Source organism: Anolis carolinensis, chromosome 4, assembly GCF_035594765.1.
Source record: "Anolis carolinensis isolate JA03-04 chromosome 4, rAnoCar3.1.pri, whole genome shotgun sequence".
Lineage (NCBI taxonomy): Eukaryota > Metazoa > Chordata > Lepidosauria > Squamata > Dactyloidae > Anolis > Anolis carolinensis.
In genome coordinates this window covers 251,719,515-251,743,778 of record NC_085844.1, presented here as the reverse complement: position 1 = coordinate 251,743,778, position 24,264 = coordinate 251,719,515, and the positions used below count along the sequence as shown (strand labels likewise).

Genomic DNA, 24,264 nt, shown 5'->3' with positions numbered 1-24,264 from the left:
GCTGTGTCATACAATGTTGTTGTGTTGATAATAATAAAACTTTATTTGTATTCTTCCCTATCTCCCTAAGGGGACTCAGAGCAGATTCCAACCAACCAAAAACATAGAGGCAAACATTCAGTGCTTTACCACTAGCTCGGACATGAATACATGATAACCTAATAAGATTCCACATTGGCTGGGTGGCCATCTATTGAGGGAGCTTGGATTGTGGTAGGAAGGAGTAGGACTGGATGGCCTTTGTGGGTTTCTTTCAACACTGCGTCAAGGCGTCTTTCAGAAGTCTTTGAATGGCTTATAATTTACAACCTTTTTTGTGCTGTAGAGATGGAAATACTGCAGCCTTTTTGATGTTGGACTGCAAATCCCAGCATTCTTGTTGGTTGTTTTGGCTGAGTGCTGCAGTCCATAGACCTCAGGAAACCTGATGCTTCACCCCCTGCTGTATTGCAACAATATAAAGGTATATATAGCCATTGCTAGGTCTCTGAAGTGGAAAATCCCTTGCCTGGTGAGCCCACTTTTTCAAAAAACAAATGAATTGCCAGCTGTTGGTGTCTGTTGGTTGGTATTTTGGGGAATACATGTTTTCCCCATAGAGGCATTTAAATTCCCAGTGCCGGAGAACAAAGAACCGAAAACACCAAAGAAAGAAAGAAAGAAAAGACAGGTGATTTTATCCAATGCATGATTTATTAATTTTGCCAGACATATGCATTCGAAGCAGCAGCGCAGTTGGGAAGCATGTCCATCAGATCCTGCAATTATTTATAGCGTTTCTGTTCCGCCTTTCAATGATAGATTGAAAGAGTCCAGGGGTGGATTGTGCATCCAAAAATGCCATTTCTAGTCTCAGTTGCAGGTTGAAGGGGAGGGGGAGGAGGAAGGAGGAAGAGCTCCAGGGTCAGAAGCAAAAAGCAGCAGCAATTCGACATGATTCAGAGTCCTGCCGGCAAAGTGGCCGTGGTTCTTCTGCTCACGCCTTCTCTTGGATGTGCACCGCGTCCTGGGTCAGAAAAGAGACACCAGAGATTAGTTTGTCACTCACTCTTCGTACTGCAGAGTTATTCTTGCTTTTTACTATGGAGTTCTGCTTTAGGACTTTATTGCACAAACCTGCCATTCCACTACGTTCTTGCTATTTTTGATAGCAGATAAATACCACATTGAGCACTCTCTCTTTTTACAGCAAGGTTGCTCTCGTTCTTTACAGCGGGATTTTGCTTTAAGACCTTATTGCACAAATCCATTATTCCGTTAGTCACATTATTGTTGATGGCAGATAAATACCACATTGAGCGCTCTCCCTTTTTACAGCAGGATTGCTCTCATTCTTTACAGCAGGATTTTGCTTTAGTACCTTATTTCACAAGTCCGTTATTCCATTACAATCACATTATTGTTGATGGCAGATAAAAACCACATTGAGCACTCTCTCTTTTTACAGCAAGGTTGCTCTCTGTTTTTTTCAGCAGGATTTTGCTTTAGGACTTTATAGCAAAAATCCATTATTCGGTTGCAGTCACATTATTATTGATGGCAGATAAAAACCACATTGAGCACTCTTTTTTATTGCAAGGTTGCTTACATTCCCTTTTTACTATGGGGCGTCACCTTAGGGCTTTATTGCATAAGCCCACTCTTTTGTTATAGTCATGTTATCGTTGATAGCCAAAAAATACCACACTGAATGTTTTCCTTTTTATTCTGGTTTTTTTTTACTATGGGATGTTGCTTTAGGACTTTATTGCACAAACCCATGATTCCATTACAGTCACATTATCACCAAAAGCAGATAAGTACCATATTGAGCATCTACTCTTTTTACTGTGGGGTTAATCTCCCTTTTTACTATGGGATTTTGCTTTTGGACTTTATCGCGCAAAACTAATATTCTGCTGAAGTCACATTATCACTGACAGCAGATAAATATTCCATTGAGCACTCTCCCTTTTTACACTTTAGGAACTTATTTCATTAACCCACTATTGCACTACAGTTGTGTTATTGCTGATAGTGGATAAATACCAGAATGAAAACACTTCCTTTTTACAGTAGGATTACTCTCTACTTTTTACTAGGCAACATTGCTTTATTGCATGAGTCTCCTATTTTGCTACAGCTGCATCATTGTTCTGAGCAAATAAACACCCATAAAACACCCTTGATATTGCACCAATGCATAATTTTGCAATCACACTTCCATATACCCTTGTAACCCTGCTTTCCACCTACTGCTGTTCCTTAATAGTTATTTTTAGCACAATTTTGCAGTTCCAGCATCTTGCATGGGAGCTTTGGCTGCTCCAGGAGGTCTCTTACCGGGGAAACGTGCACAACCGGGTTCTTCATGTGTTGCAGTATCGGCAGTGTGAGCGCCTGCTCTTCAGACATTTCTAAAAGGCATAATGGGAAACTTGTTACAATCGCAAGGCTCTGGATAGAAGTGCCACCCAGATGGTAATACACCAATACCTTTTTTTTCTCTAACCCTCTTTAGAGGATCAATGGGTCATCCCATTTCCCCCTGATCCCTAGTCTGCCTTGGGATGCAGGCTTGCATTTAACCAGAGACTTTTCTCTGTTGAGGGTCCATTTCAAGGGACAATACAGTGGGTTCTTGGTATCTACTGGGGTTTTGGTTGCAGGACTTCCAAAGATAATCAAAATCTGTGGATGCTCAAGTCCCATTATACACATAAAGTGATGGCAAAAAAAGTTTGCATTATGAACTATTTGGAATATTTTCAAGCCATGGAAATATGATTCTGGATGTAGAACCCACAGATATAGAGGGACAACTCATCCAGGGTTCTTGCAGGTCCTGTTTGTGTAAGATTGCGAGTACCAGCCTCTATTAGATTCCAGGCCCCAGTTGCCAAGGGGGATGACGGCTAAAGCCCCGGAGTTCTTAGTAGCCAGGTTCACTTACCATTTATAATATCGATGGCTTTTCCCATGCTTGCAGCACTCCATGCTTTGTATTGGTCCAGCTGTGGAGGAAGAAGAGAGACTTGAATGCTTCTGGGGGGCAGATCAAGGAATTTTGGCAGCCAAGAGCGACCCTCTTTCCATTTGGGGTGGTTTTGTGATGTGTGAGTGGAATGAATGAAATTGTATGATCGGAGTCTGGCTAAGGCTTGGTAAGGCTAAATATACCATCCTAAGAAGACTGAGGCCTAGAATGACATTATGGAGGAGATGAAGGTTGACTTTGGCATGAAAACAGGTGAACTCCTTCCAAGAAGGTGTGAATGAAGAAGGTGCCGAGTATGCATGTTGAATGGATGTATGTGGAGTGACTGCTGAGTAAATAAGAAAGTTTCTCCTTTGTCTGTATAAGCAAGCAATATAGCTCTAACAAAACCAATGTTGCCATCTGTAAGTCTACGTTTTTCTCTGTAACTGCCTAATGCAACCTGAAAATTGATTAAAGAATATTTTAAGGTTCAAAAAAGTATTCATGACATGTTAGGAGGAATTTGGCAAGCCTGGTAGACAAATTTGCTTGACCAACCCTGGCTTGAATTGTCTTAATGATGGAAAGACCCCACACCACATGCCCAGACTGGCGAAAAGTTACTTCCTTGGGACCACAACTCCCAGATACTGTAGCCATATCCAGGATTTGATCCAAAAAAGTAACTTTTCCAAGCTTTGGCTCTTTCCCTGAGGAGTTCCAGCTGGTGGATCACATGTCAGTATTAGGATCCATTCTGGATTTTACTTGGAAGGAGGTATCCAAATCGCTATATTTAGTCTGGGGCAAGGACTAAACACGATATATATATATATATATATATAAATGTAATGTGCATTTTGCCCATGGAGTAAACAACAACAACACTGAATCAAATCACACCAAATTTGGCCACAAAAAACATAGTCATCCAATCTATGTCTTTCAATAAAACTATAAAAATAAAGTCCAAATTATAGAGAATGAGGAAGAGCCATTATCCCCCTGGCTGCCAGTCAGAAGAGTAGGCCCCACCCCCTTTAGGCTTCTCTCACTTCGTGTCCTAGCAACCCCCTCAGTTGTGTTCCTCAATACTTTATTTCCCATACCACCACACTTTGCGACAGAAATGCATGGCTGGGCACAGTTAGTAGGTTCTATAAATCCCAGGCTAAAATCCAGAATGGGTTCGCCACCCAACCAACATGGGAACAACCAACTATTAGTGATTGGTGGAGTTATAAGCCAGGAAAAATAATTCCCAAGACATGTGCCTGGTAGGATTGGCAACTGAGGGGTTAAACTGCTCAGAGTGTAGAGATGCTGGACCAGGAATATCATATCCGGCTAGGTAACAATGACCAGCCCAGATGTCATGTCCGGGGTGCCAACAAAGATAAGCAGAGGAGGGGGCAATGATTTATAATGCTGAGATCATGTGCTTGTTCTCTTTCTTCCATCGCGACTATCTCTCTGTAAGTAACTGTAAGTAACTGGAACTAGAAATATAGTATCTGCCGCTGAGGATCTTGGCAGAAATACAGAGTTCATGTGCTTGATTTAAGGAGCACAGAGGCAGGGGAAGAGGAGATAAGACGAAGCCAGTGTGCATGTTACAGATAACGTTTGTATCTGTGACTGCAAGATCCCAGGGGTCAGCTTGAATCCCAAGTGCCTTTGGGGACCCCTGACACCAAAATCCACAAGATGTGCAATCTCAACTTTGGCTCTGTCTTCTGCCATAAAAAAACCAGTAGGAACATCACTCTGTTTATCGTATCAAATGGTGCCTTGCTTATGAAAAGTATGACCCCCACTATCCTTTCTATAATACTTTACAGTTTCAAATTACTCCTTCAGCATTGTATACCACTAATAAGAGTTCCCAAACACGTGATCAATTGAAGCTGAAAGAAATATTGCCATAAAGAAAGCTGTGATGCGCTTACTTTCCGCAAACGCTCAAATCTAAGAAATGAGAGTCGAAGGAGAGAAGTGTACTTACATCAATGCCAGCCACTGGAGAGGACATGGATATGTCTTCAGTCCTGTAAGAGAAATAAGAAAAAAAATGAAGCAAATCAGGAACAATCTGTCAGGGTATTGTGTTTTGTGAAATGTTAAAATCAATCTGGGTTATTAGAAATGCCTTATGTGTTAGTTTTTCGGCAAGGCATTTCAGCAGTTATGGAGTTAATGAGAGTCTACTATGATTGACGTATCACAGGATCAATGGGGTCAAGTTTGTTTTGACCGGGACTTTCTTTCTTGTTCCTGTGGAATGCAGAGGAGTTTCGAGAGCAGTGTGTGTGTGTGCATGAGTCGCTTCGGCAAGAGCACTCATGGTGGAAGGACTGATTTGCTCTGTTTGTATATAGTCATGTAAATAAAGATATATTGCCGTTGGATTTCCAACCGAACCCTCGTCTGCTGTAGTGTGTTTGTCCAGTGCTGTTTTTCCACACGGGGAGACAGTCTGGAGAAGGAGGTGAAGACCAGGATGGTGAATTTTTGGATTACACTCTGCTGCTACCCATCATCCCCTGACACAATCTAACAGCTAGTTAGTGCATTTGGGAAATTGAGGGAGGAGCTAAAGGTGTATCCATCCAGATGATTGGTTCCCAGGCAATTATTTTATGTGACATAATATGATACATGCAAAGATCTAGGAATATGTGGAATCAGGAAAGACTCCATCCAAACTGAATGCAGTCTGCACAATACAAAGAACCTTCACATATAGTGCATTATATCCGCACAACCAAACCTTGCTGGTGTCATACACATGCACAGTGGCTTTGTGCATTTATTTGCAAGGATAAGCATGTGATACACATGAATGTAGAGGCACAGTTGGGTGTGCATTTCATTGCATAATATTGCTATTCAAACCCAAAGGTAATGGGGCATAATCACTATTCACCGTAGGGAATTCATTCATGAGATCCTGGGCCATGTGTTTGTTAAAATATTCAATAAGAATCCATTACCTGGGCTGAGAAATCTTGAAGAACACCTTGTCTCCGGAAACTTCCAAATTAACTTTCACGGGAATTTCCTGCAAACACAGAATCAATGAGTTGGAAGCTGCCTTGCCATGACATCCCATGGGCCATAGAGTCCAAATCCCTTCTCAATGCAAGGTCTCCAGATAAAGCAACCCCAATAGGTAGCCATGCAGCTTCTTTTGGAGGATCTGCAGAGGAGGAGGCCTCACTGCCTCTCAGGGCAATGGGGCTTTTTCTTAATCACTCCTTATTATCCAACATTCCTGCTTATCCAACGTTCTGCTGGGCTGTTTATGTTGGATAAGCGAGACTCTACTGTAGAAAGGATTAGCTGCTGCTGGTCTATAGGTATGCCTGTATGCAGTGTTTAGATTTTTTTTGACTTGAGAAACTGCAAGTTGTTTCTCGTGTGAGAGAACTGGCTGTCTGCAAGGATGTTGCCCTGGGGACGCCCAAATATTTTGATGTTTTTACCATCCTCGTGGGAAGCTTCTCTCATGTCCCTGCATGGGGAGCTGGAGCTGACAAAGGGAGCTCCCTGGGTTGGATTTGAACTGGCAACCTTCAGGTCAGCAACCCAACCTTCAAGTCATCAGTCCTGCTGGCACAAGGGTTTAACCCAGGGGTCCTCAAACTTTTTAAGTGGAGGGCCGATTCACAGTCCCTCAGTCCCTATGATGAAATAGTCCAAAATTAGGATTGTTGTTGTTATGTGCCTTAATGTCATTTCAGACTTAGGTCAACCCTAACTTAAGATTATAGGTAAACAAAGAGACCTCCAAAAACCATCTAGATGGTCTCATAAGACCATCGGTAAGGAAAGGGACCCTCAAAGGCCATCTAGATGATCTCATCAGGCCATCAGAAGACCATAGATAAGGAAGGGGACCCTCAAAGGCCATCTAGATGATCTCATCAGACCATCAGAAGACCACAGATAAGGAAAGGGACCCTCAAAGGCCATCTAGATGATCTCATCAGGCCACCAGAAGACCATAGATAAGGAAAGGGACCCTCAAAGGCCATCTAGATGATCTCATCAGACCATCAGAAGACCACAGATAAGGAAAGGGACCCTCAAAGGCCATCTAGATGATCTCATCAGACCATCAGAAGACCACAGATAAGGAAAGGGACCCTCAAAGGCCATCTAGATGATCTCATCAGGCCACCAGAAGACCATAGATAAGGAAAGGGACCCTCAAAGGCCATCTAGATGATCTCATCAGGCCACCAGAAGACCATAGATAAGGAAAGGGACCCTCAAAGACTATCTAGATGGTTTCATAAGACCATCGGTAAGGAAAGGGGCCCACAAAGGACAACTAGACAATCTCATAAAACCATAGGTAAGGAAAGGGACCCTCAAAGGCCATCTAGACGGTCTCATAGGACCATAGGTAAGGAAAGTGACCTCCAAAAACCATCTAGATGGTCTTATAAGGCCGTAGCTAAGCAAAGAGACTTTCAAAGACCATCTAGACGATCTCATAAGACCATAAGTAAGCAAAATGGCCTCCAAAGATTAGGTAGACTTAGGTCAACCCTAAGTCTAATGTTTAGGACAGGGGCCAGGTCAGTGACCTTGGGGGCCTTAGTTTGGGGACCCCTGCTTTAACCCACTGCGAGGACAGTATCGAAATGGAAAGGCTACTGGCCTCTAGGTACCCTGTTTCCTCGAAAACAAGACATCCCTGGAAAATAAGACCTAGTAGAGGTTTTGCTGAATTGCTAAATATAAGGCCTCCTCCGAAAGTAAGACCTAGTAAAGTTTTTGTTTGGAAGCATGCCCTCCAAACAGAACACCAGAGCATGTAGGATCGGTAAATGTAGCATAGATTGTTGTACATGGAAATAATGGTAGTACAGTAGAGTCTCACTTATCCAAGCCTCGCTTATCCAAGCCTCTGGATAATCCAAGCCATTTTTGTAGTCAATGTTTTCAATATATTGTGATATTTTGGTGCTAAATTCGTAAATACAGTAATTACAACATAACATTACTGCGTATTGAACTACTTTTTCTGTCGAATTTGTTGTATAACATGATGTTTTGGTGCTTAATTTGTAAAATCATAACCCAATTTGATGTTTAATAGTCTTTTCCTTAATCCCTCCTTATTATCCAACATATTCGCTTATCCAACGCTCTGCTGGCCCGTTTATGATGGATAAGTGAGACTCTACTGCATTATTATTATTATTTACAGTATTTATATTCCGCCTTTCTCACCCCCAAGGGGAAACAGGGACTCACAATGTACACATCCATGGCAAACATTCAATGCCATATGCCTGTATACAGTGTTTAGATTTTTTTTTTTCAACTTGAGAAACTGCAAGTCGTTTCTGGCGTGAGAGAATTGGCATTGCCCAGGGGACGTTGCCTGGATGTTTCAATGTTTTTACCATTATTTATTTATTTATTTATTTATTAAGACCACACTAGATTAAGTTCCTAACAAGGGCTGTTCTGTAGGTTTGTTCTTAAGTTGAATTTGTATGAAAGTAATTAACAGAGACATTTTTTAAAAGCGTTAACTCCAGCCCTTAGTGTGTGTTCCTGTTTTTTGAACACACAGAAATGCCTGCCTGTTTTGTTGTTCTTTGCAGTACGCTTGGCATATAAATAAATAAATACCATCCTTGTGGGAGGCTTCTCTCAAGTCCCTGCATGGAGCTGGAGCTGACAGAGAGAGCTCTATCTGCGCTCTCCCCGGGTTGGATTCGAACCGGCAACCTTCAGGTCAGCAACCCGACCTTCAAGTCAGCAGTCCTGCCGGCACAAGGGTTTAACCTACTGCGCCTCTGGGGACTCCTCGGTGCTTAGATGCAACCACAAGAGGGCAGTATCGAAATGGAAAAGCTACTGGCCTCTAGGTATGTGTGTACGCAGTGTTCAGATAACACCACAAGGGGGCGGTGTATAGCTAGAAACAACTGGGGCTGAAGCTGCTTAGCTTGGAAAAGTAGGCCAGGCCACTTCCTAATTGTGTATCTTGTGGTTGTGGTTGCCTGGGTTGTGGTTGCGCTCTACTCTTAAGCCTGGGAGAAAGTGCCTGCTCAGGATCTAGGGAAAACCAAGCCCTGAAGGCCGGGATCGTGGCTCAAGGCTCAACAGTGGGGCCTAATCGAGACAACAACACCGTTGTCTACTGCTGTTCCTTGTTGACTTCAACGATACCTTCAATGGATCCGTGCCAATAGGTATAGATACGAATGCTACCTTGGAAGAAAAGTTTTGGGGCCTAGGCATCGAGATGCGCCTGGAAAGCCTTAGGAATCTTTGACAGGCCTAGGGCGTTGCCATGGAGACGTTCTAGGCCTACTTGGGCCTTTTCTTCAGGTGTTTTGGACTGCAACTCCCACTATCCCTGGCCTCAGGCCTCTTCCTTTTCCCCCTCAGCCGCTTAAGCAGCTGAGGGGGAAAAGGAAGAGGCCTGAGGCCAGGGATAGTGGGAGTTGCAGTCCAAAACACCTGAAGAAAAGGCCCAAGTAGGCCCAGGCCTTGTCTAGATTAAGACCACACTAGATTAAGTTCCTAACAAGGGCTGTTCTGTAGGTTTGTTCTTAAGTTGAATTTGTATGAAAGTAATTAACAGAGACATTTTTTAAAAGCGTTAACTCCAGCCCTTAGTGTGTGTTCCTGTTTTTCTGAACACACAGAGATGCCTGCCTGTTTTGTTGTTCTTTGCAGTACACTTGGCATATTCCAAAACTCACCTTTTAGTTTGCTTCTCAAAAATAAAAATTGTATACTTTATAACAGTGGTTCCCAACCTTTTTTTTTTTAAAAAAAAGTCTCCTTTTAGTTTGCTTCTTAAAAATAAAAATTGTATACTTTATAACAGTGGTTCCCAACCTTTTTTTTTAAAGTCTAGTGACCACTTTGACCGGGGACCACTCTCCAAAATTAGTCCCAAAAGGGTTACAAATCAGAAAATAATAGAAAATACAGTAGAGTGTCACTTATCCAACACTCACTTATCCAACGTTCTGGATTATCCAAGGCATTTTTGAAGTCTATCTATCTATATAAAAGAGTGATGGCATCAGGGCAGCAGACAAAACAACAAAACTACAGGCCCCCCAACCTCGAAATTTGACAACACAACCCATCATTCATGGCTCTAGGTTGATACAACAAAAAGAAAAGAAAAATAAAGTCCTAATTACAGGGAGAGGAATAATAGTTTTTATCCAATTGCTGCCAGTTAGAAGGCTAAGCTCCACCCACTTGGTCTCCTAGCAACCTACTCAGCCCAGGGGACAGGCACAGTTAGGCCTCACTTAGGCCTCTTCCACAGATTATCAGACTTTAACTGGATTATATGGCAGTGTAGACTCAAGGCTCTTCCACACAGCTATATAACCCATTTAGAATCTTATATTATCTGCTTTGAACTGGATTATCTTGACTCCACACTGCCATATAATCCAGTGTGCATACTAAACATAAATACAACCATACAACAGACATTCAAAACCACCACTACCTCAACAATTTCTCACCAACACCACAGCAACGCGTGGCCGGGCACAGCTAGTGTTTTCAATATATCGTGATATTTTGGTGCTAAATTCGTAAATACAGTAATTACTACATAGCATTAATGTGTAATGAACTACTTTTTTCTGTCAAATTTGTTGTATAACATGATGTTTTGGTGCTTAATTTGTAAAATCATAACCTATTTTGATGTTTAATAGGATTTTTCTTAAGCTCTCCTTATTATCCAACATATTCGCTTATCCAATTTTCTGCCGGTCCATTTATGTTGGACAAGTGAGACTCTACTGTATATATATAGGTTGGAGTTGCACTCACAAAATGCACCTGTTTCAATTTACAAACAAATTCAACTTAAGAACAAAGCTACAGAACCCTATCTTGTTCGTAACTTGAGGGCTGCCTCTGCAATGGACAGCTTGGCCAGATTTTCACCGCTGTTCTGTTCTCAATCACAGAAAAACAAACCAATCCAAATTCTGCTGGGAAAATTACAGTCAGTTTACTCATATCCACCTATAGCTTGGTTTGTGCAGATTGCAATGTTGGGCTGCAAATCAGGCCTGGAAAAAGGGATTGATGCCCTGATTCAAAGACTTACCATGTTCATGGAAGCTAAGTTGCCGATGCATTTTCCTTCCGAGGTGACGCATATTCGAACCGCGATCGCTAAAGCTGGGGTGTAAACAGTTGGTCGCCTGATTCGGGATATCATGGCTTTCATTTCGTTTCCTGACGGGTCCTGCAAAGCCGCATCAATGGGTCAGTGAATCCACAGAAATGGAAAGAAGGTGGTGAAAGGAAGAATAACAATTGCTTTTCCCATAAACAGAAAATCATGCTCTCAGGTGTGCATGTTAATTTACACATGCGTTCAGTTAGCTCACGAGTCCACAAGTGAAGGCCATTGACTTAAACATTAGACTTAGATTCGCCCTGAGTCTGAAACAACTTGAAGGCACACAACAACAACAATCTGGATCAACTTGACTCTTACATCAGCCAAAAGCAAGGCCATTGAAACGCTTCCCATTGAAACACTGGTAAGTTTATGTTGGTCAAAATGGTTCTTTCGTTTTAAATATTGTATTGTTATTTCATAATTTTTTGCACTGCAAATAAGATACAGTAGAGTCTCACTTAGCCAAGCTAAACGGGCCGGCAGAAGCTTGGATAAGCGAATATCTTGGATAATAAGGAGGGATTAAGAAAAAGCCTATTAAACATCAAATTAGGTTATGATTTTACAAATTAAGCACCAAAACTTCATGTTATACAACAAATTTGACAGAAAAAAGTAGTTCAATATGCAGTAATGTTATGTTGTAATTACTGTATTTACGAATTTAGCACCAAAATATCACGATATATTGAAAACACTGACTATAAAAATGGCTTGGATTATCCAGAGGCTTGGATAAGCGAAGCTTGGATAAGTGAGATTCTACTGTATGTGCAATATTCATAGGAATTCATTTGTGTCTTTTTCTTAGTCTGGACCCCCAACAGTTGGAGGGACCGTGAATCGTTTCCTTTTGATTTGCAGTATGTTGTACTGGCCAGTTAGGTAGCTGCAGAATTTCAGCAATGTGCCATATTATAAAAATTTGCTGTTCTGTATTGTTTTGAGGGAGAAGTAGTTTTAAAAGGGAATTTTCAGGGATATTTCCAACAACTATAAGTCCCATATGTCCTGATTTACTGACATTTGACGTAATTTGCAAAGGCCCTTGTGAGGCCCATGTTTAAGAAAACACTGACAGTTTGGGAAAACGTTGCTGCTGAGAGGGAGTTCCTTTTCAAGGATGAAAGTCCATCAGGACAGAACTGGTAAAAGATAAAAGTCCATCAGGACAGAACTGGCTAGTACTCCCTAAGTTTCCCAGCCATTTGGAGCTATGCTTGCAACAGAAGTAGATTGGCCCGCGGATACTATGCCCAGGGTCAGAGACATTCTTGTGCCATTGTCTAAGGTATTACGTGTGTCTTCCTGCTCGTTGGAATGATAAAAAGCCAATGGAAATGCGTATAAGTTAAGATGCTTGTGACGTAATCAATTTTAGACGAATGGGATAAATCAGTGGTTCTTCTCAATCTGGGGTCCCCAGATGTTTTTGGCCTTCAACTCCCAGATAATCCTAACAGCTGGTAAACTGGCTGGGATTTCTGAGAATTGTAGGCCAAAAACATCTGAGGACCCCAGGTTGAGAAGAACCACTGGGATAAATGATCTTTGTACACCAATGAGGACATGCTTGTAACGTTCTGTGAAAGTGACATAAAGCCTTGCAACCCCATTTCAGGTTGCAACAAAACCTTTGATTGCATTCCTGTATGCATTTTTTATTGTTATTGCTAAGCTTGCAATTAAAAGCCTTTGTAGTAAGAATCCAACTTGTGGATTCCTTGCACAGCTTCCTGGGCCTTTGTGGGGACTCCTAAGTCATTTGGAGTGTGGTGAGCCCGTGCCCGTACATTTGTGCCCCCTCAGTTTCTGTTCTTTTAATATACACAATCAGTCGTACAAATAAATTCATTTTCTTTTCTTTTCTTTCCTCTATCAAAGTATTTCTACAGGTGCATCACCATCTACAGTGTTGACAGTGGTTCCCAACCTTTGGGCCTCCAGGTGTTTTGGACTTCAGCTCCCACAGTTCCTAACAGCTAGTAAGCTGGGAACTCAAGTCTAAAACACCTGGAGGCCTAAAGGTTGGGAACCACTGGTGGAGGCTGAATCCATACCTTAACTTAGTGGTTCTCAACCTGTGAGTCCCCAGATGCTTTGGCCTACAACTCTCAGAAATCCCAGCCAGTTCACCAGCTGTTGAGATTTCTGGGAGTTGAGGGCCAAAACATCCGGGGACCCACAGTTTGAGACCACTGCCTTAACTGCTATGGTTCAATGTTATGGGATCCTGGGAGCTGTGATTTGATAAAGCACCAGAACTCTTTGGAAAAGGAGGCAAAAGACCTTGCAAGACTACAGCTCCCAGGATTCCACAGCATGAAGCCTAGGCCGTTAAAGTGGTACCAAGCAGCATTAATTAAACAACAAAGAGAAACCACATGTGGCAGTTGCAAACCTTAGGGAGCAGGGAATGTAGATCTCCTGGCAGGACGCTGTTGCCGAACAACTGCCAAAAAAGAAAAGAAAAGAAATAGAGGTGATTTGTGCATTCGCATTAATGCTCCTTTTCTTCACCTACATCTATAGTTGTCATTTGGTGAGGCACCAGCCCTCTTTGGCAAGAAAAGCTAAAGGCCTTGCCAAACTGCATCTCCCAGGGTTCCATATCATGGAGCCATGGCAGTTCAAGTGGGGCCAAAACCACATTCATTCTACAGTGTAGATGTACCTTAAGACATGTCATTCTAGTGGTCATTGTGTCAGTGCTTCCAGGCAATGTGTAGGAACCATGCACACCTCCTGAGGCTGTTGGACTGCAACACCCAGCAGACTTAGCCAGCATCTTCTGATTTCATTTTTTGGCTCCTTTGGGGCCATTTCTCCAGCATTTGGGAGGAATTAAAACTGTTACGTTTTGAGTACAGTAGAGTCTCACTTATCCAAGCTAAACGGGCTGGCAGAAGCTTGGATAAGCGAATATCTTGGATTATAAGGACGGATTAAGGAAAAGCCTATTAAATATCAAATTAGGTTATGATTTTACAAATTAAGCGCCAAAACATCATGTTATACAACAAAATTGACAGAAAAAGTAGTTCAATATGCAGTAATGTTATGTTGTAATTACTGTATTTACAAATTTAGCACCAAAATATCACGATATATTGAAAACATTGACTACAAAAATGGCTTGGATTATCCAGAAGCTTGGATAAGCAAGGCTTGGATAAATGAGACTCTACTGTATTTTATAGTCATTTTTGAGGGGAAAGAATACATTGGGGAATCCATATAAATTGGGATTCGAAGAGGGAAATCTAGCCCCTTGTATGTGAACCTCTTCGGTAATCTTTACCTACATATTTTTAAGTGGAATTTGAAATGACATCAGGCTATTTGCTGATGTTGCTATTGATGCGCCCAGATTATTTTTAAGTGTCCAGAAGGCAGAAATAAAAATTATGTGATCAGACATTCCCCACACAGAGAATCTTTCTTCCTAAAGCAGGTTGCGTCCTTAGTAGTTTATACGCTAAATTCAATGTTTTCTTTAAAAAATCTCTATGTTTACAACTTGTACCCTCGGTTTGCTTCTGATACAAGAAATAAAAAAATAAATGTTGCTCTCAATTATATTAGCTGCAGTGAGATCAAGTGGTGATTGACAAGTTCCATTTTTTTTTTTACATCTGTTTACTCTACTTAGGATATGATCACAGTTGTAATTATGACAGACTTGACCTCTAGTAGTACTGCTATTGTTCTAGTCCTTACAATTTGCAGTTGTATTAGTTTATGTCTTTGTTGCTAGCTGGGTTCTCACAGTTGGGGTCTTTTTCTTGTAACTAATGTGTGTCCCCTTCTTTCCAATGGTGTGTACTTTCCCTACTGTTGCATAAACTTTGCAGATGTTATTTTCTTGGGCTTCTGAGCCATTAGCTGCACTGGCTGTGGGATCTGTAGTCCACAAAAGCTATTTTTCCATGCTCTGGAGTGTAGGACGTTTGGCATATGTTCAATTCTATTTTGATATTTGTATGTTTTGGGGGATTTAACTTGCAGTGTTCTTTCTTAATGTGGTGGGCATTGTGCATCTCAGAGGAGAGATCAAAGCGGGATAGTGATAATGTAGGATCCTGCCCCACTTACTTTTGCGGAAAGACTGCTGGCTTTGATGTCTGGCATCAGTGCGCTGAGGATGCTGGGGCTCAGAGTCATGTCCATGGGGGAGCTTTGCTTTGGGGGAAGGGAGAGGGGTGCGCTGTTGAGGATGGTGTGGCTTCCATCTTCATGGGTCACCTTGGCCTGAAAGGAGAGTTAAAGACCATGAAACAGTCATGAAAACTGATGGCAATAGATCTCCGTTTTTGTATTATTGGTGCCCCAGAAGTTGAAGGTTTGCTCCATTGTTTGCTCTATATTGTGAACCTTTGAGGCTCTTTTGGGAAACAACAACAACAACAACAACAACAACAACAATACCTAAGCTTTGTCATGTATTTTTATCTATCTACCTTCCAAAAATGTTTCAGAAAAGATTTTTGATTTACCAATTTAATGATAATTTACAAACTGGGCAAAATCTATTGCTGATATTGCAGCTGATTGTTCTGAGGATGCTCTTATCTTACCCAAGGGTGCATTTAACCTGTGGAATTAATGCATTCTGACACCACTTTAAAAGCCATAGCTCCATGATATGCAATCCTGCGATTTGTAGTTTGGTGTGGTACCAGAACACTTTGGCATAGAAGGCGAAAGATCTTGTAAAACTACAACTACCAGGATCCTATGGCTTTGAGTCATGGCAGTTCAAGTGGTGCCCAAATGCATTAATTCTACAGCTGACCTGCACAACAGTTGTTAGACTTTACGCTTTGTTTCTATTTAATGTGCTGTATTGCATTTTTATTGTGCTGATTTTTTAATATGCAAGATCCATATGACAATTGTTTTATGTAATGCTTCATATTGTTGCATTTTTATATCATATTTATTTATTTTGTATGTAAAAAGTCACTTAGTATTTTTATAGACTGCTTCTCTTTTACATCATATTTATTTATTTTGTATGCAAATGGCCCATAGTCCAAGCATTGATAAATTCAGGTTTTAATAAATGAATTTTAATTTACATATTGTATGGTTTTTAGTATCAGCTACTTTGAATCTCCTTTGGGAGAGAAGAAACGAGATATACCATAAATACTACTACAGTAGAGTCTCACTTATCCAACATTCGCTTATCCAACGTTCTGGTTTATCCAACGCATTTTTGTAGTCAATGTTTTCAATACATCGTGATATTTTGGTGCTAAATTCGTAAATACAGTCATTATTACATAGCATTACTGATTTTTGAACTACTTTTTCTATCAAATTTGTTGTATAACATGATGTTTTGGTGCTTAATTTGTAAAATCATAACCTAATTTGATGTTTAATAGACTTTTCCTTGATCCCTCCTTATTATCCAACATATTCGCTTATCCAACATTCTTCCGGCCTGTTTATGTTGGATAAGTCAGACTCTACTGTACTACTGAAATAATTCAGGTCCTGTTTCACATCTGCTGGACAGCCAGCCGATAATAAATCTCTAGTATCCCAGTCCCAAACAGTCACTAGAGATGGAGATCTCCGTTATAGTGAATTTATTGATCAGATAAATCGCATGGAGAGCTTACACAAAATAGGAGCACCATGCCACACCTTAATCTAGCTTTTATAGACATTTTAACTTTCGTTTCCCTTGAAAATTTTCCCTTCTGTGCGCAGGCACCATTCAGCCATTAAACCATTACATCCTTATTGTTATTGCGGTGAGCATGCCGTATTCAGACCCATCATGTTTATGCGAGCTAACTGGCTATTGTGGTTCCGACTGATGACGATGAGGGATTTGTGTCAGGGAGACTGGGAGATGCAGTTTCAGAGCCAAGGGGAATGCTGGATGCAGATACAGCCGGACAGGAGGTGTTATTAGAGCAATCATGGGAAAGCGCTGATATTTTGGACTCCAGTCAGGGCCGTGAACTCTCACCTGATAACTGCAGTCAAGATACCATGAGCTCATCCGAGGGGCTGGGTTACAGCACAGCTGGTTAGTAGCCAGCTGCAATAAATCACTACTGACCGAGAGGTCATGAGTTCGAAGCCCTGATTGGATTGAATGCCCGACCATTAAATAGCCCCAGCTCGTTGTTTACCTAAGCAACTCGGAAAAACAGTTCCATCTGTCAAATAGGAAATTTAGGGACCGCTTATGCAGGGAGGGTAATTTAACTAATTTACGTCACCATAAAAATGTCCAGCAGCGTGCATGCCATAAGATGAAGAAGTACTCCATCAAGGCCTCGGTGTCACAGCGAAAGATGAAGCAGTAGCTTCTCCTGTGTCTGGAATCGAGCATACCCTCCTGAAGCCAGAAGCTGGGAATGTTAAATAGCTTCTGTGTCTTTGTCTGTGTATGTCGTATGTCTAATGGTATTGAATGTTTGCCATGTACATTGTGATCCGTTCTGAGTCCCCTTCGGGGTGAGAAAGAAGGGCGAAATATAAATACTTTAAATAAATAAATACATAAATAAATGAGTGGATTTAGATCAGGGGTCCCCAAACTAAGGCCCGGGGGCCGGATGCGGCCCTCCAAGGTCATTTACCTGGCCCCCGCCCTCATTTTTATAATATAATATTTTTATATCAGTTTTAATAATATGATATATTGTATATACATATAACATTGATAATAATATTATAATGTTATACAATATAATAATAATAATAATAATAATAATAATAATACCATGTAATAATATTAATTATATGTTATATATTACATATCATATTACAGTATAGTGGTATAGTTCAATATAGTAATATATAATGCTAATATTGTGCTATGCTAATAATATAATATATTGTATGTACATACAGCTGCTCTGAGTCCCTTTCAGGGTGAGAGGGGCGGGATATAAATGTAATAAATAAATGTAGTAAATGAATAAATAAATAATTTTAGACTTAGTCTTGCCCAAAGTCTGAAATGACTTGAAGGCACACAACAACAATAATCTTAATTCACTTGATTATCTCATTGGCCAGAAGCAGGTCCACACTTCCTATTGAAATCCTGATAGCTTTATGCTGGTTACAATTGTTTTCATTTTTAAATATTGTATTGTTCTTTCATTGTTGTTGTTGTTTTGCACTACAAATAAGACATGTGCAGTGTGCATAGGAATTTGTTTGGTTTTTTTTCCTCCAAATGATAATTCGGCCCCTCAGCAGTCTGAAGGATTGTGGACCGGCACTCTGCTTTAAAAGTTTGGGGACCCCTGATTTAGATAAACATTCTCAGCTGGCTCTTCGGGAGTTCAGTACGCAATAATGCTATGTAGTAATTCCCGTATTTATGAATTTAGCATCAAAATATCACGATATATTGAAAACATTGACTACAAAAACGCGTTGGATAAACCAGAACATTGGATAAGCGAGTGATGGATAACCGAGACTCTACTGTAATTACTACATAGCATTACTGCGCATGGAACTACTTTTTCTGTCAAATTTGTTGTATAATATGATGTTTTGGTGCTTAATTTGTATAACAATTACCTAATTTGATGTTTAATCGGCTTTTCCTGAATCCCTTTTTATTATCCAGCATATTCACTTATCCTGCCGGCCTGTTTATGTTGGATAAGTGAGACTCTACCGTATCTTGATAATCTTATATTTTCTGCTTAGAACTGGATTATATGAGGCCCCTTCTTCACAGCTGTATAAAATGCACACTGAAGTGGATTATATGGTAGTGTGGAGTCAAGATAATCCAGTGCAAAGCAGATAATGTAAGATTATAAATGGGTAATATAGCTGTGTGGAAGGGCGTTGAGTCTACACTGCATTGGATAATCCAGAACGTTGGATAAGTGAGTGTTGGATAAGTGAGACTCTACTGTACTTCTGGTTTAGACGTCTATTGTCTTCATGCTCCAGTTCAGAAACCTTTGGGATTATTATTATTATTATTTGCTACAGTTTTAACCTGGGATGTATGCTGCCTGTGGATTATCTTTTGTACAGTTTGGCCTGGTGTTGCCTATGACTTTTGCTTACTTTATTGACTCTTGAATTTTATCCTTGGTGTTTTACCCTTTTTTATATGTGTTCTTTTAATGAACTGTTTTGACTTTTACATTTGGTGTCTTGTTGGGTGCTGTGAGCAAGGTGAAACCCTGCTGAGGAGCAACACTAGCCTCCTAGTTTTCTCCCATCGTCTTATGAGAAGATTTATGGTCTTGCTGTGTCAACCAGTGTTCTACTCCAATTACATTACCCCTGGTGCTTAGAATAATAGAATCCTAGAGTTCGAAGAGACTTCGTGGGCCATCTAGTTCAACCCCATTCTGTCAAGAAGCAGGAAAATCGCATTCAAAGCACCCCCGACAGATAGCCATCCAGCCTCTGTTTAAAAGCCTCCAAAGAAGGCTGAGCTTCAAAGTCTTAGCTAAACAATTCATTAATCTGTTCTTTTGAAGTTTCTTGCTGCATCAAGCTGGCCCTTCTAGAGATAAACTTTTAGGTACTACCAAGTCAATTTTGACAAAGCTAACAACTCATCCATGCCCTGTATTGTTTGCTGAGCTCTACCATTAACATTTTGCTGGAAATGCTGTAACTGCAATATTATGTGCACAGGGTAAACATCCAGAAGTTATGGCTACATAAATTGCCAGATGCTGAGGACATTCTCTTAAAATACAGACAAGTTCTGTCTACAGTCTTGTGTTGGTCACCTAGTTCTCTTATTAGAATTGTCATATATGTACACTTTGTCATAGTCTGCATAACTCTGTTCTATTACGGTAAATAACTATATTTAGAATAAACTATTTTGACCAGTGCTGTGCGTAGGTTGAACTCAAAGCAGTGCTGGGTTTAGTGGTTACCTTAGCCAAAGCTGTATTTTGTTCAATTTAAGGGCTCACCCCAGCTCCACTGTCCCACACAGAAAGGCTGATATTTCAGTCCTATCCAACTCTACTTCTTCAATTCTCCCTTACCAGAAAGAAACTAGCACATCCAAAATCCCACTGTTCTGTGTAGTCGGCACTTACTGTGTATCGGTACAGGAGAGCATCGCCGGAGGATTCTGGAGGTCCCAGTGGGATGAATTGGATCTTGCCGCCTTCTGATTTGAGCTGCTCGAGAGCTGAAAGGACACCACAAGTTGGGTCAGTGTGGCCTCAGAAGCACCTGCCCCCCCCCCCCCAAATGTCAAGCAACCCTGCTGTCTGGGGTCTCAGGAAGAGACAGTAAGCAGCAAAAGATCACCAGGATTCTTCTTTGAACCGAATCTGGCCATCAATTCCTGCCTAAAGGTTGAGACCCTTCTCTGTGGGTGCATCTACACTGTAGGTTACAACTAGTTTGGCACTACTTAACTGTCATGCTCAATGTTACTGCATTTATGAGTCTACACTGACTGATTATCCAGTTCAAAGGAGATAATCTGGATTTTATATGGGCCTGAGTAACCTCTTCTCTGCTCCCTTTCCACGATCAGGCTACAATCCTTTTATTTATCCAGGGCTTTGATTCATTTTAATGATTTCTCACAACACTGATGAAAATCATGGACTGTGTTTTTGGTCTTGCATGTTTTAAAATATTAATGGTTTTTGACTGTCACCATTTGTTGAAAAAAGGGACCGCAATGGCGCTGCGGGTTAAACCACTAAACTGCAGAACTTGCCGACCGTAACGTAATCCTGCCATTGTTAGCCTCAGCTTCTGCCAACCTAGCAGTTTGAAAACATGCAAATGTGAATAGATAATAGGTACCACTTTGGCGGAAAGGTAACTGCTCCATGCAGTCATGCCAGCTACATGACCTATAGGCAACACCGGATCTTTGGTTTAGAAATGGAGATGAGAACGACCCCCTAGAGTGGGACTTGACTAGACTTAGTGTCAAGGGGAAACCTTTACCTTTGTTGAAAAAGCCTTTTTTAAATAACATGTATAGTACAGTAGAGTTCCGCTTATCCGTCTTCCGCTTATCCGATATTCTGTATTATCCGAGGCGCTGTCTGGTATCCCCCCCCCTCCTCCACAGCGCTCATGGCTGCCTCTGCTGCTGCGTCTGCCTCCCCCTCCTCCGCACCTCCTCCTTTGCCTCCTCCTGGTGCAGCCCGAGGAAGGGAGCACTGCTGAGTCGGAGGTAGCTCGAGAGAGGGAGAAGGACTTTTATCTTCCTCTTCCTTGGGCTGCCCCAGGAGGATGTGAAGGAGGAGGCAGCGGAGGAAGGGAGGCAGACGCAGTGGCAGAGGCAGCTAAGGAAGGTAAGGTAAGAGTTTCCCCTTCCCTTCAGTAAAGGCACTTAACTTTGGGGAAACATGGAGCATGTTGTGGTTTAGCAACACGCTTCACGTTTCCCCAGTCTCTGTCAGGCCTTTTCTGAAAGGAAAAGTTTCCCCTTTCCTTCAGTAAAGGTGCCTGACTTTGGTAAAACGCGGAGCACGTTGCTAAACAGCAACGCGCCCCGGGTTTCCCTAGGCTGGGCCTCCTTATTATACAACAGATCCGGTTATCCGAGATGAGGCCTGCACGTTTAACTCGGATAACCGGAACTCTACTGTATAAACTTTTGGAAACTTCTATTTTAATTTATTGGAAACTTTCTGGGGCCCCTTGACAGGAGAAATGACTTGAATTGCATGGAAAAACTGATAAACAAAAGACGTTATAAAAGTTCTAGATCTGGCAGAAATTTACATGCTGACTTGTTTGATCAAGGAAAAGAAAAGAAAACCAAAACACTTGTATCAATGTAAATGGAAAATGGAAAAAATGCTTGTGGGCTTTGAAGATTCAAGTATCATTTTAGCAAGGTAGAATAAATAAGTTGTTAAAGATATGACATTAGTAGACTATTTGTTAATGTAATGTTTTTATGTAGTTTGAAATTGTACTTATAGTTTAAAGCTAGAAGCCAGTGTGTGTGTGTCTGAAATGCAGCATGTAATCCAGTAATGCAAGAGTTAAATGCATAGAGTAGAGATTTATAGCTAGAGCAAAGCAGTTGAAGCTTCTGTAACAGGACATTCGTCATGGAATGTAGGAGGTGACAGTGCTTCCCATGCGATCTTCTGAAGAAGGTTGGACTCACAAATGCTAAGGTCTGGCAAATTGTGTAAATATTATGTATAGAACTGCAATAAAATATAAGCCGCTGGTTTCAGCTGACATCTGGGAAGTCTGGATTTTGTTCCCTGCATCTGAGCAGTTTTGCCAGAACGTGGGAGGAGAGAATTGAGACCAAGAGGTGATTAAGTCTCAATTTAACCATTTCCTGACATTATTTTCATTGTATGTCTTTATGAGGTGGGAAGTCCATTTTAACTTCTTAATTTTTTTCCGGATAATTGTTTTTATGTTGGGATGGTAAAAGGTATATTGGTGATATAAGCGAAGTTTTGGAAAACTACTGATTTGACAAACTGTAAAATAATACTTATATTGTTGAGGCAAATAATAAATATATGCATTAAACAAAAGAAAACTTACCTTGGTTATTGCTTCCCTTCTGGACACGGACTATGACGGAAGGAGGGAGGTTTGCAGTTTCTTGGCCGCTCGCAGGTGAAGAAGATGCAGGGCCCAGAAGGTCATTAGGAAGCCCAGGTGAATTCAGGGAAGCACCAGGCAAAATGCCTGCTTCTTCATTTTGGAGATTTAGATCCAAACTAAGAAGCTTCCGACGTGAGAAACGGGGGAGATTGACTCCTGAGGCCTTGCCTTGTCGACTGCCCCTCGGGGAAGATACACTGCCTGAGATTTTGCCCGTATTTGTCCCTGAGCTAGAGCTGGATTGAGGGAACAAACCATTTCCCTTTCCTGCCCCTGTTGCAGAAGAGAACATTCCTGCTACACTATTCATCATTCCGCCAGCTACATTAATAGACTTTTCTAGTAAGGAACCTCCCCTTCCATTTCCTTTCGGGGAAGATACAGATCCTTGTACATTTAGACTTCCTTTTCCAGAGATCTGGCCGGCTTGGAGACTACCCGCTCCAGTACTCTTGTGGGGAGAGAACGTTCCTGCTACACCATTCATCATCCCGCCAGCAGCATTAATAGACTGTTCTAGTAAGGAATCTCCCTTTCCGTTTCCTTTAGGTGAAGATACAGATCTTTGTACATTTAGACTTCCTTTTCCCGAGGGCTGGCTGGCTTGGAGACTATCTGCTCCAGTACCCTTGCGGGGAGACAGCATGCCTGCTACACTATTCATCATCCCGCCAGCTGCATTAATAGACTGTTCTAGTAAGGAACCTCCCTTTTCGTTTCCTTTGGGGGAAGATGCAGATCCTTGCACAGTTAGACTTCCTTTTCCTGAGAGCGTGCCAGCTTGGAGAATACCTGCCCCAGTTCCCTTGGGGGAAGAGAATATCCCTGCTACACTATTCATCATTCCGCCAGCTGCATTAATAGCCTTTTCTAGTAAGGAACCTTCCTTTCCATTTCCTTTAGGGGAAGATGCAGATCTTTGCACAGTTAGACTTCCTTTTCCTAAGAGCTGCCCAATTTGGAGACCACCCATGGCAGTTCCCTTGGGAGAAGAGCTATCACCTTCAACATTTACATCAGGTTTTCCAGAGGGACGGACAAGTTGAGGGATTTTGTGACCACCTATTACTGTTCCCTTGGGGGAAGATTTATCACCATCAACATTTACATCAGGTTTTCCAGAGAGACGGTCAAGTTGAGGGATTTTGAGACTACCTATTCCTGTTCCCTTAGGAGAAGAGCTATCACCTTCAACATTTACATTAGGTTTTCCAGAGATACGACCAAATTGAGGGATTTTGAGATTACCTATTCCTGTTCCCTTGGGGGAAGAGCTATCGTCTTCAACACTTTGGCCACGTTCTCCAGAGAGACGGCCAAGTTGAGGGGTTTTGAGACCACCTATTCCAGTTCTCTTGGGAGAAGAGCTTTCACTGTCAACATTTACATCAGGTTTTCCAGAGAGACGGTCAAGTTGAGGGATTTTGAGACTACCTATTCCTGTTCCCTTAGGAGAAGAGCTATCACCTTCAACATTTACATTAGGTTTTCCAGAGATACGACCAAATTGAGGGAT

At 41.4% G+C, this 24,264-nt stretch overlaps 1 protein-coding gene across 1 annotated transcript; it reads right to left on the bottom strand.

The window, feature by feature from the left end:
- Window positions 1–674: 674 nt before the first annotated feature.
- Window positions 675–23,615, bottom strand: LOC100559959 (uncharacterized). The gene is made up of 10 exons (XM_062979200.1): window positions 22,686–23,615; window positions 20,234–20,328; window positions 15,258–15,413; window positions 13,564–13,614; window positions 11,082–11,222; window positions 5,953–6,020; window positions 4,965–5,007; window positions 2,933–2,993; window positions 2,323–2,396; window positions 675–1,006 (listed from the first exon to the last, which is right to left on the bottom strand). Exons 1-10 carry the CDS (start codon window positions 23,590–23,592, stop codon window positions 977–979), a joined length of 1,626 nt encoding a protein of 541 aa, XP_062835270.1. The 5' UTR covers window positions 23,593–23,615; the 3' UTR covers window positions 675–976.
- Between the last annotated feature and the right edge of the window lie 649 nt (window positions 23,616–24,264).